At 45.6% G+C, this 13,148-nt stretch overlaps 1 protein-coding gene across 7 annotated transcripts in view; it reads left to right on the top strand.

The window, feature by feature from the left end:
- EVC (EvC ciliary complex subunit 1) overlaps window positions 1–13,148 on the top strand; it is a 92,929-nt gene that overhangs the window by 54,898 nt on the left and 24,883 nt on the right. For 6 of the 7 annotated variants that reach the window (XM_078003150.1, XM_015137932.3, XM_078003148.1 and 3 more), the window contains one exon: window positions 8,011–8,223. In XM_078003150.1, the coding sequence (XP_077859276.1) occupies window positions 8,011–8,223 (213 nt within the window). Of the gene's footprint in view, window positions 1–1,956; window positions 3,374–8,010; window positions 8,224–13,148 lie in introns of those variants that run through there. The other variant, XM_078003152.1, reaches the window with a different exon arrangement.

Below are 13,148 nucleotides of genomic sequence, written 5' to 3'. Positions count from 1 at the left end.
TTGAGTCTCAGCTGAAATGCTACTTCTTTAGGGGAACCCTTCTCTGACCTCTCCTTAGACCTGTCTAACTTAGGACTTCCATCCTCCTGATCATCACATGTGTCACAGCCTGTGGGGAGCATATGTGCAATGTCTGACCCCCTGTTGGGCTGTGAACTCCCTCGGGTCTGGGTCCACCCCTGCCTCGGTCACCGCAGTGTCCTTGGCACAGGGCCTTGCCTGCAGTAGGTGCCAGGAGACATTTGCAAAATGAACGTATGCGTGCTGTGAGGATGACACACATATTTATCCCAGAGCTTTCACTTTTAGGACCCCCTCCATCTCCTGCTGTCCAGGTAACTATGATCACAGTCATGCTGTGTAACAAGACACCTGGAAACCCAGGGGCTGAAAACAACAGTGATTTGCACTCATGGTCTGCAGCTCAGGAATTTGGCTGATCTACACCGGGCTTGATTAACTTGACTCAACCTTGCTCCATGTCTCTCCCATCTTCCCCCTAAGACCTGTGGACTAGCCTGGGCATGTTCTTCTCATAGCAATAGCTGAGGTCTAGCCTCCAAAGCAGCACACTTCCACCTCATTCTCTCGGTCAAAGCAAGTCACATGCCTGAACTCAGTGTAGCAGTTAGGGAAGTGCTCCCCACTCACTTTGAGAAGTCCCTGCAATGTTATGTGGCAAGGGGCATGGGTGCCGGGAGAAAGAGTGGGAGGCAGTGCACTGAGCTGCCCAGGTGTTTCGTGGGATCCCCCATAGTCTCTGCAAGTTTATAGCACAGGTATCCTCCCCTCCTTTTTTAATGGAGTTGGCCCATGGTCACGCTGCTGGTGGATGGCCCAGTCCTGCAGATGCTGGAGCTCCTACCCCTTGTTCAACCCACTTCCCATTTTTAAGAGATCCAAGCTCACCTGTGCTCTCCAGGACCCACTTGTCAGGGGAACCTGAGCACACTTTACTCTGAAGTCGTTAAATGTGCATCTTCAAAACAGTCGGGCTGGGGTCCCTGGGGAACATTCTTGATTCCTATGATGAGGAACAAAGGACTCTCAGGGGCTGGGCTGTGTCCAGGGAATCCCGGAAAGATCCATTGCGTGGACTCTGAACCTTCATCAGTGCATCTTCAGCCCTGGCCACATCCTTGCCTTGCTTGAACCCCACCATGGTCCAGTCTGCCAGGTCTCTACTTGGCAGTGTGGCATTTGGGTCCCTCGTGTGATGCTGGCCCCTCACTAGTCCTGTGCCTCCCCAACACCCTATACTTCAGTCCCACTGGGCTGTCTGCCCATTTCTGGCCTTGTACTTCCCCTCCCTTCCCTCCCTCCCATCTGTCCCCTCCTCCTGCTTGCCTTGCAAACAACTGAAACAAAAACTACCGCTGCTCAGAGGGAATTATTCTCACCTATTTTCCCCCAAATGCTTTGTTCCTAGAATGACAATAGCAGTGGATAACTCTTCTTGAGAACCACACACTAACTTCTCCAACTTTAATGATACTAGCTAGCATCTATTAAGTGCTTGCTGTGTGCTCTGAGCCAGCCAATCCCCATAAATCCTTTCTCATCCTCATAATCAGCCCTCAAAGCAGGTATTTTCAGCCCCCTTTGACAGATAAGAAGACTGAGCCTTGAGTAGGTTACGGAAGCTTTGAAAAGCTCTAGAGTATGGGTACCTTCTTTGCCCCAAGTCCCTGCTCTGTGAGAAACCTGGGGAGGGCAGCTGGTGGTTTGGATGAGGCTGCAGAGGAGACACCTGAGTGAAGGAGCAAGTTCAGAGTGAGCCATTTGTCTTTGCCTGGACTGTGTGTGCTACTGTTTGAGGGGAAGGGGACATACTCCTAAGCTTAAGAGGTAAGGCTCAGGGCCAGCTTCCATCCCCCATCAGAGTTCCCCTCTGTCCTGACCCCTTTACACGTACTGGGAAAGCAATAATGCAAATTAATTCTGGTTCTATTTCAGGCACAGAATAAATCTGTATCTCCCAAGTGACACGTGCCAGCTTTAGTGGGAAGCGATGTGTTTTATGGCCTGTCAGACCATGTGACAAAGAATGCAGACTTGAGTCTTTCCAGGGAGCAGACAGGATCCAGCATATTTTTTATTAGAAGGAGCCTAAGCTAATGGACTGTGTTGCTTTTACAAAGCTAACCCTTCTCTAATTTACAAATCCCGCATATTGTTGTGATTTGACAGTTGTGAACAATAAAGAAAAAGGTTTGTCCCAACCACTGCTGTAGAATTGGAGAGTCCAAGAATGAGAGTCAACTTAAAAATCTGTCTCCTGGAAGAAAATTGGGATTCTCAGAGGCTGGAAAACAATGTCCATCATCCCCATTCATTGAAACTGGTTTTATTGTGAAATAGAACACATATGAATAAATACAGCATAATCTTACGAATCAACAAATGATTATTGTAAAACATTTATGAAACCATGTGGAGCAAGAAAGAGAATGTAGCTGGGACCCCAGAACACCCCCATGCTTCCTTTCCATCCTAACACTCTCCCCGCTCCCAGGAGCCATCATCCAGCTGATACAGAAATCAGATCCCTGGTTTGATTTACAGTTGTAAATCTCAGAGCACATCCCCGGACATTGTTGTGCAGCTTTGGCGGTTTTTGAACTTTATATAAATGGAATCGTACAGCATGTGCTTTGTCCCATTGGCCTTTCACTCAACTTTATATTTGAGAGATCCATCCATGTGGTTGTATGTGGCAGTAGTTCATTCTTCCTCATTGCTGTGGAGTGTGCTGTTGTGTAAATACAATGCCATACATTTACCCATCCTACTAGTGATGGGCTTTGGAGTCTTCTTGTGTTACACATTGGCTGACATGAACTTTCTTGTAGAAGCTGTGTGCACATATTTCTTTTGGATATACCAAAGAGTGGAATTATTGGATTAAAGAATATGTGTAGCTTCAATTTTTATCCCATATAGTTATTGATTAAGATTTGGAATTTATAGGTCGATTCGAGGAGAATTAATGTCTTTGCAATATCAAGTCTTCCAATCCGGAAACATGGATTGATACATTTATTTAGGTCGTATTTAATTTAGTTTTTCTTAATATTGCTTTGTGGTTTCTACCATTAGATATAATGTGTAATATAGCTGTTATTTTTTTTCTTTAATCATGTTAAGGAAGTTTCTTTCCGTTCCTAATTTGCTAAGTGTGTTCCTCATGCATAGAAATTAAATTTTGTAAAATGCTTTTATCTTCCTCTATTGAGGTAATCAGTGTAATATTTTTCTCCTTTATTCTGTTAACTTGGCAAATTTTATTGATTTGGTAATGTTATTAAGTACTTACAAGTTTATAACTTTTTCATTTTTCCAGTGAATTAAACCTTTCAGCATTAGGAAATGACCCCTTTGTGTCTAGTCATGTTTTGTTTTATTTTTCTTAAAGACTATTTTATCTGCTATTCATGTAGCAAAAAGTGACCCTGTGTTTGCTAGGTGCTGGCTATTCATTTATTCATTCATTCACGCATTCATTCTTTAAAATATATTTACCTGAGTAGCATCAAGGTCATGGGCACTGGACCCCAACTGTCAGAGCTGTGTGTAAATTTGTGCAACTTATTTAACTTCTCTTTTACATGTAAAGAGGAAGCCTTGGTTTCTTTGTCTGTAAATTTCTTCCATCAGTTTGGGAAATTTTGTTATCTCTTCAAATACTGCTTCTACCCAGACTTTCCCTCTAACCCTTCAGAGACTCCAATTTAACATGTTGGACCTTCCCATTGTATCTTCTATGTTGTTATCTTTTCCTCCATATTTTTCATCCTTTAGTTTCCCCTTGCTTTGTTCTGCTAGTTTCTTCTGATCTATTTTCCATGGTGCTAATTCTCTCTTCAGCTGCGCCTAAATTGCTATTAAACCTATACATTGAGTTCTTAATATTGGACAATATTTTTCAATTCTAGAACTGCTAGTTGGCTCTTTTTAAACTAAGTAGTGTCACTTTTTATAATTTCCAGCTCCTTGCTTAAATGTTTAAGAGTGGCTTTTAACTTCATGAGCATAATAACCGTTGATACTTTAAAGACCATGTCTTGTAATTACATGCTGACTTGTAATTACTCTCTGAAATACCTGTGGGTTTGTTTCTGATGCCTATTGTTTGTGTAGGTCTTTGATTATGTTATCTTATATCCTCATGTGTCTGTTTATATTTTGTATACTATGTTTAAAATTTGCACATTTATTTGTAGAAATAATTTCAGGTATACAATGATACTGTCAGATATCAGCACCTCTAGTGGTCCAGGGTCACCTTAATTCGAAGTCAGGGCTTAAAATATCCTGGGCAATCTAAATAACTTGACTCCAGGTTACAGTCTGTATACCCAGTCTGGGCTGGTTCTCTTCCATTTTGCTAATATTTCTCCAGTGTGCCTTTTTGGGTCCCAACCCTAAGTGTGGAATGGTTTACCAGGCCCCTACCCATAATGAACGATGAACTCAAACTTCTGTCTCCTGACAGCTTCAGGCTGTCAAAAGACCTGCTCAGCTGTTCATTCATCTCCTCTGAATCATCCAACACTCCCCAGGTAAAAGCAGCCCAAAGGCTGAGTATTACCCTCCAGATGTGTCTTCTCAGCCCTTGGCCTATGTACTCATCACAATCTTGTTAGCTCTTTGCAACTTTTATGAAGATTTAATAATTATTTTGTTCACCTATCTTTTTCATTCACCCCCAGTGAAAGAATTGATCCAAGTTATCTGGTTAGCCATATCAGAAATCTAATCTCTAAATCTTTTAAAAGAATGTGGGTTCCATATGCCCTTGTCATGATCACTTTATTCTGACCGAAGTCAGGGTTGGCCATGAGCTTAAGAGTATGGCATTCATTAGGTTGATTTCACATTGATTTGAACGAAATTTAACTTATATTCATTGAGCACAGCAAGTATGACCTAGGGACATACACAATACTAGGTCTATGTGTGAGAATATGTTTTTTTCCTTTCAAAAAACCAATTATCCGTGTAGCACACTGGCTAAGGGTATGAGTCCAAGAGTCCAATGGCCAGGACCTACCATCTGTAAACTGTGTTCCAGTTACTCATCTTCTCTGTGCCTCAGTTTCTTCATTTATAAAATGATGATAATTATAATAGAATGCCTTGATTGAACTGTTGTATGGATTGAGTGATATTATGCAAAAACAGTGTTCTTGACTCAAATTAGTAATTCTTAACAATTATATTTATTATCACCTGTCATTTCCTGGGGACTCTGCTAGGCCCTGCAAATGAAAAGGTGGTAAGAAGAAACTCTGTGGTTTTGTCCATGAGAAGGACAATCACACAGCCAGTGCCTGCAAAGGGTGGTGAGTGCTGGAGGGGCAGCAGCAAAGGAGGGGCACCTCCTCTGGGGTCCGTAAGACCACCAGGTTCAGTGGTTCACTAGGACAGCTCACAGACTCAGCCTATAGTTGTACCTATGGCTAGGACTTATTGCAGTGAAAGGATTCCAAGCAAAATCAGCAAAGGGAAAAGCTACAAGGGGTAAAATCCAGAGGAAGCCAGGCACAAGTTTCCAGAATCCTCTCCCCATGGAGTCACACGGGATGCACTTAATTCACATGAGTTGCGGTAGCATGTGTGAAATGTCTTCCAGGGAATACATCCTGAGCTTAGAGTCCAGGGGTTCTGTTGGAATCAGTCATACGGGCACACCTCTTTCCTGTCATGTATCAAGATTCCAGACTCCAGGAAGGAAAGCAGATGTTCAGCTAAGCCACGTTGCACCTAATGAGACCCTGTGGTCAGGGGGCCTTGCCAGAAAAGGAGACCTTGAATTGATTTTTGGAACATGCGAGGAGAGTTCCTGGGTAGAGGGGGACGTGGGTGCTCTTGTTGCGTTGGGGCATGGCGCATTCAGGGACTGCCGGCACGTGCTTGGTTGGGGAGGATATGATATGTGGGTGCAGACCCTAGTGTGACAAAACCGCTATATCGGGGAGCTGTGGTCTTGGGGGATGACAGATAAACTGTAGCTTAGATACCGTGGTGGGCTAACCAAACGGCTGGTGGGAGCTCAGGGTCAGAAATGCCCATGTTAGTGGCCCAGGGAAGGTTCCAGAGAAGGGATTATTTTGGAGGAATTTTTCAGGGTGAGGAGTCCATTCTAGGTGTGAAAGTAATTGGAGATGGGGCAAAAGGAGTGGCTTTAAAAAGCTTCTGGGCTGGGCGTGGTGGCCCACACCTGTAATCCCAGCACTTTGGGAGGTCAAGGCAGGCAGACCACTTGAGCTCAGGAGTTCGAGAGTAGCCTGAGCAACATGGCAAAACCTCGTCTCCACAAAAAATTATAAAAAAATTAGCCAGGCATAGTGGCATATACTCCTATAGTCCCAGCCATTTGGGAGGCTGAGGTGAGAGGATCACCTGAGCCCAGAAAGTCGAGAGCGTGATCACACCCCTGAACTCCAGCCTGGGCGACAGAGGAAGATCCTGTCTCAAAACAAAACAAAACAAAAAGCATCTGCATAATGAAACATGCAATGAGATGCCATTTATGGGGTGAATGAACACACACACCAAAAGCCACCTTTATGAACATGATATGCAGGGAAAGTGTAGACGTGTAAACTGGAGAGAGGGTCACTGCGTTCATGGGGATGGCTGTCTGAGGCTGAGAGGGTGGGGAAAAGAATTGCAGGGAACCATAAAGAATTCCAACTTAACCTGTAAGGTTCCATGTTTTTTGTTTGTTTGTTTGTTTTTGTTTTTTTTGAGATGGAGTCTCTCTCTGTCACCCAAATTGGAGCGCGGTGACACAATCTCAGCTCACTGCAACTTCCGCCTCCCAGGTTCAAGTGATTCTCCTGCCTCAGCCTCCCACGTAGCTGGGATTACAGACCTGCGCCACCATGCCCGGCTAATTTTTGTATTTTTTAGTAGAGACAGGATTTCACTGTGTTGGCCAGGCTGGTCTTCAACTCCCAACCTCAGATGATCTACCCGCCTCAGCCTCCCAAAGTGTTGGGATTACAGGCATGAGCCACCATGCCCGGCTACCTGTAAGGTTCCATGTTTTAAATGAAAAAAAAAGAAAAAGAAAAAGATGTGAGTGGTGGATTCACAGGTGTTTAATATTATTATTATGGTGTGGGTTTGTTTTTCATAGTTTTTAGAAAGATATCAGGGTGGGGGAGGTGGGGGAGGAAGGCAACAGAATGATGAGACAAGAAGCAGGACAGCTGGGGCCATCTCTGAGCTGCCCGGAAGCCCTGCTGGGTGATCCTGAGTGTAAGGGGAACAGAGATCTTCCACGTTATTTGAGCCAGGAGGACTCATGATAAGACGTGAAGTTTACGAAAATAACTCACTTAAGCATGGAGGGTGGAGGGGGAGACAGACTAGTGGGGACTGTGAAAATAATCTAGACAGTGACCCAGGGGAGGCCCAAATGATGGTTTTGAGGAGATGAAGAGCTCACTGGGGGAGAAGAGCAGGCGTGAAGCTTGGCAAGGAGAGCAGGTGTGAAGCTTGGCGAGGAGAGCAGGTGTGAAGCTTGGCGAGGAGAACAGGTGTGAAGCTTGGCTGAGTGGAGCTTGAGAGTGGTGCATCTCAAGGCTATGCATGTGTGTGTGTAAGAGTGTGTCACTGTGCAAGTATATATGAGTGTATGTGTGTACGTGTGCACTTGTCTATGCATGGATGTATGTAGGAGTGTGTACAGGGCTCAGATGTGTATGAAAGCATGCATGTGTTCGTGTGTGTGTGTGCATGTGTGTATATGTGCCTTGTCTGCATGCATATGTGTATGAGTACATGTGCATGTGTCTGTGTGTACAAGTGTGTGTGCCTGTGGGGGAGTGTACTTGTGTATGTGTCTATGCATGCTTGCATATGTGTGACTTGAGAGTTCCTGTCTGTGGGTCTCCTTGTGTCTTGTGGGAGGCTTGTGGAGGAGAGGCAGAGAGCAGCTGAGACCCCACACAGGGTCCTGCCATGACCTGTGACCCCATCTGTGGTTCTCGGCTTCAGGAGCTGTACTGCAGCACCATGGACACTTTCCAGAAGTTCGTGGACGCCCTATTCCTTCAGACGCTCCCTGGCATGACTGGCCTCCCCGCAGAAGAATGTGACTACTTGAGGCAGGAAGTCCAGGAGAACGCTGCCTGGCAGCTGGGGAAGTCAGATCGCTTCCGGAGGCAGCAGTGGGAACTCTTCCAGGAGCTCCAAGAGCGAGACCAGCAGGTGCGGGCATTTGGGAACCCGGGGGCTGGGGTCTGCATTGTAGAAACACATGAAGAAGCGTGAGAGACCTCACATCCTGAACGCCCACTGCTGCCTATTGTAGGTGCTCCACGGAGATGACTCTTGCCTCCCTTTCACAATGGCCCACCACGGGGGCGGGATGAGAGAGCAGAGCCATCATCTCCCTCAGCGGGAAGTCGGAGATCATACCTTAAGTTAATTGATCAAGAAGAGCAGCAAAGCTTGTTCTTTAGAACGAGAGAAATGAGTAACCAACCAAATAGCAGGAAGGAAAGCGGTTCACAGGGAGTGGACTCGGTGGGGGTGGGGCAGTGGCACACACGGGACTCCTGTTTTTCAGTGAGAGTCTGATTATGAAGATCATGGATTTATGCTGAGACAGAATCGTTACCCCCAAAGAGATCTACGCTGTGTTCCCTTACATGGCAAAAAGCAGGTGCGGTTGAGTGAAGGATTTTGAGGTAGGGATGCTGGTAAGCCCAGCAAGGGTTCTTACAGGAGACAGGCAGAAGGGTGGGAGTCAGAGAAGGAGGGTTGATGTTCTAAGCAGAGGTCGGAATGTTGTGACTGTGAGCCTAGGAACTCTGGCTGTTTCTAGAAGCTGGAAAGGTCAAGGAGCATATTCTCCCCTATAGCCTCCAAAAAAGAGCACAGCCCTGCTGATACCTTGATTTTAACCCATTAAGACCCATTTCAGCCTCCTAGGCTCAAAACTGTAAGGTAATAGATTTGTGTTGTTTTCAGCCACAGCTTGTAGCAATGTGGGACAGCAGCAATGAGAAACTAATAATACAGATTGATTTTTTTTTTTTTTTTTGGAGATGGAATCTTGCTCTGTCACCCAGACTGGAGTGCCATGGTGCGATCTCAGCTCACTGCAACCTCCGCCTCCCAGGTTCAAGCGATTCTCCTGCCTCAGCCTCCCGAGTAGCTGGGATAACAGGCACATGCTACCACACCTGGCTAATTTTTGTATTTTCAGTAAGATAGGGTTTCACCATGGTGGCCAGGGTGGTCCCAAACTCCTGAACTCAAGTGATCTGCCTGCTTCAGTCTCCAAAAGTGCTGGGATTACAGGCGTGAGCCACTGCGCCCAGCCGTATTGATTTTATCTTTAAAAAATTAAAAACTGTTAAATGAAAGAAGGCATTTCCAAATTCAGCATCCACCAAGACCGCCCACAAGTCCTTTCTCCCCTGCCTTCGGCCCTCTAGAGACTGTGAAACTAACATCCTCAATATCCATATCCCTTGCAACTAGCCATCCCTGAGTGACACTGCTCTGGCCTTTGAAACAAGGCAAAGGGCTTCTGTTTCCTGATACCAAAGCTGGTTTTGCTTGGAGCAGCCCCCTTCTTCAGTGTCCCATTCTTCCTTCCTAGAACGCACGGGAGGCCTGGAGGTGTATCAGCCTTTCTCTGCCCTAGAGGCAGCCTGTGTGAGCCTGGTGGGCTCCAGTGGTTGGAACAGTCTCAGACAGCCCCGAGCCTCTGGCGGTGCTGTTAAGCCACTGCTGTAGACCTGAACCGCCAGCCCCTACATGCTTATTGTCAGAAACAAGCCCTGTTTCTTTAAGTTGGGTTTGCAATTAGTTACAAAAGATCAGTCTGACTGATGCATCCATCTAAAAGAGGTTTCCTAAAACAATTCCTTGGGGCAATAGAAAGTACAAAGTAGATACAGGAAAGCATTGTGCAAACGCATGACCAGTCACAGCTGTGGGGACAGGCACAGGGCCTAGTTGCCTGCCCGAATGAATTCTTAGACCTCCTTCTAGTTCATTCAGTCCTCTGTCAGTAGCATCTGGTTGCCCTGTCATAGGTGACTTGTCTGTCTCCTGCATTTGGCTATGAGTTCCTTGAGGACGGCAACCCTGATTTTCATCTTTACACTGCCTATTCAAAGCCCGGTGGCTGCAATATGGCAAATGTTCAGGAAAACTTGTTGCATTTCCAGCAACAATAATGCAGCTTTGGAAATGATGACAGTGTTGCCTTTGCCTTGTATTCTTCTAAGGGATCTAAGTGAAGCTGAATTCATCCAATTCATTCCAAATCCTGGGCTGCAGACCAATTCATTTACAGTCTCTGGGGAGGGAGCAGGACCTGAGCCTCAGTGTCTTAGAAACCAAGTAAGCCTAATGGGCCTCTGAAGTGGACCCACTAAATGAGTGTAGGGGCCTTTTAGAGACCATTGTGGTTTTGCAGCCAGGCCCATAACCTCAGAAGCCTGAGACAGGGGTTTGAGCCAGAGCAGGCACGTTAACGGGCTGTGTGACTTTAGCCAGTGAGCTGACCTCTTGCAACTCTGATTTTACACAGCTTGCTAAAGATACCTCAGAACTCCAGCTTCTGTGTGAAAACTAAGGGTCACAATATCCAAATGACTGCATGGAGATAATGCAAGTTAAGACCTTTTGCACAGTATCTATTGACTCATTTAAAAGACTTTTTGCACAGTATCTATTGACTCATTTAATGGCATTGACAGTGAAGGAATCCAGAATTTCATTTCTGACAAAACACCTATGATTCATCTAAAACTCTCTGGTTATGAGTCTTAAGTTATTTTAGGCAAATAATAGACTATGCACAGCTCTGTTTGTAATGTTTTATTTGTTTACTTTGTGAGCATATGATTGTGAATTTTTCTTGGCATGTGGGGAAGATTTCCAGCTGAGTTTTGCATGCAGGAAGGAAGCAGGAGAATTAATTACCTCATCAACTGATTACATAAGTATGACCCAAGACTGTTTTCTCAAGGTGTCTATGTCATAGTTAACTTACTGGTTACTTAATTGCCTTAAATTAACACATGATAGTTGGGCACGGTGGCTCACGCCTGTGATCCCAGCACTTTGGGAGGCCGAGGCGGGCGAATCACGAGGTCAGGAGATCGAGACCATCCTGGCTAACATGGTGAAACCCCATCTCTACTAAAAATACAAAAAATTAGCCAGGCATGGTGGTGCACGCCTGTAGTCCCAGCTACTTGGGAGGCTGAGGCAGGAGAATGGCGTGAACCCAGGAGGCGGAGCCTGCAGTGAGTCGAGATTGCACCACTGCATTCCAGCCTGGGCGACAGAGCGAGACTCTGTCTCAAAATAAATAAAATAAAATAAATTTAATTAATTAATTAACACACGATAGTTAGAGATCTACCTGCCATATTTCCTCACTGATGAAAAAAAGGAGAAATGAGCTCTCTGTGGTTCAGATGAATATTAGCCATGAAAAGAAAAGCACCAATGAGGCTATTCACGGAAAATCAAAAACACATCAACTGCAAATTGCCTTTCCCACATTGTTTTCTATGCAAAAAGACAGTTGATTGTTTCATATCCCATTGCTCAGGGAAGTGGTTAAAAATTATGGAATTTGTGAATTACACTGTTGGAACAGGTTGTAGAATGGTGTTTTTCAAAATTTAATCTGCTCTAATGTAGATGTCTGGGCTTCTCCCAGTCCCTTTGCGGTAGGTGGCTATAATGGCCCCCCAAGGAGACCCACATCTTAATCCCTAAAACCCGTGAATATGTCTGGCTACAAGGCAAAAAGGACTTTGCAAATGTGATTAAGCAAAGGATCGTGAGATGGGGATATTCTCCCTGTGATCTGGCTGGGCCCCATGTCATCACAAGGGTCCTTATAAGTGAAAAAGGAGCATCAGTGCTAGAGCGAGGCAGTGAGGAAGACTCTGCAGCCATTGCTGGACTTGAAGACAGAGGAAGGGGCTGTGAGCCTAGGAATGCAGGTGCCCTCTAGGAACTGGAAAAGGCAAGAAAATGGATTCTGCCCCAGACCCTTGGGGAGGAGTGCAGACCTGCCGACCCTCATTTCAGGCTTCCGATCTCCAGAAGTGTAAGGTAATAAGTGTTGTTTTAAGCCACCAAATTTGTAATAATTTGTCATAGCAGCCACAGGAAACTAACACACCAGTGGTAGGAGTGGGGCAGGGAATGTGGCAGTTGGTGCACTCCTTAGCATAAACAGTAAAGAACACCAGTGCTAGAGGCAGTCTGTCTGAGTTTGAATCCTGGCTCCCCACCTCACTCTCCTCTCCCTCTCTCTGCACCCCACTCCAGGTGGTTTTCATCATTTCATCACCAAGTCTGCTCTCCTCTGTGCAGAGCTTTCAGGCCTCCTCTTACTGGACTCAGGCGTGGTGTTTGGCCAAGTTGGTCTCTTCTCTCCTCCTTGAAACACCCACTTCACTCTCTTGCTTCTCCTCCCAGCTCACTTCTTTCTCCTTCTCAGTCTCCTTTGCTGGCCCCTTCCCAACTCCTTAATTTCTGAACACTGGAGAGCCCTGGAGTGCAGTATCCAATCCTCTTCTTTATCTACATGCACTGTCTCAGTGTGATCCCATCCAGTCACACACCATCTGTATTAGTTTTCTAATGCTGTGTAACAAGTAACCCCCAAAGTAGAAGCTTAAAACAACTTGCACTTACTGTCTCACAATTTCTGTGGGTCAGGGGTCCAGGCACAATTTAACTGGGCCCTTTGTTGAGGGCCTCTCACAAGGCAACATCCAATCCCTGGACTGGGGCTGGAGTCTCATCTGAAGGCTTGACTGGAGAAGAGTCACTTCCATGCTCACTCACATGGCTCTTGTCAGGTTTCAGTTCCTCAAGGGTCATTGGACTGAGAGCCAACAGCTTCCAAATTTACACCCTCAGCTCAGGATCGTTCCTGAACTCAGATCTACATGAAGTCTCCATTTAGATGATTGATAGATCTGAGAAATTCGTGCGTCAAAAAGAGCTGTTGCTCTTCCTGCCAACCTGCCTTACCCACAGCCTTCCTCCGTTTTTGTACTAAATTGGGGCAGAAACCTTGGGGTCATCCTTGACTCCTCTTTCTTTCACACCCTACATTGGTTGACACAAAATCCCATTGGTTT

This window comes from Macaca mulatta, chromosome 5 (genome assembly GCF_049350105.2).
Source record: "Macaca mulatta isolate MMU2019108-1 chromosome 5, T2T-MMU8v2.0, whole genome shotgun sequence".
Taxonomy (NCBI): domain Eukaryota; kingdom Metazoa; phylum Chordata; class Mammalia; order Primates; family Cercopithecidae; genus Macaca; species Macaca mulatta.
The sequence above is the reverse complement of the archived record's forward strand: the minus strand, read 5'-3'. Positions and strand labels throughout refer to the sequence as shown.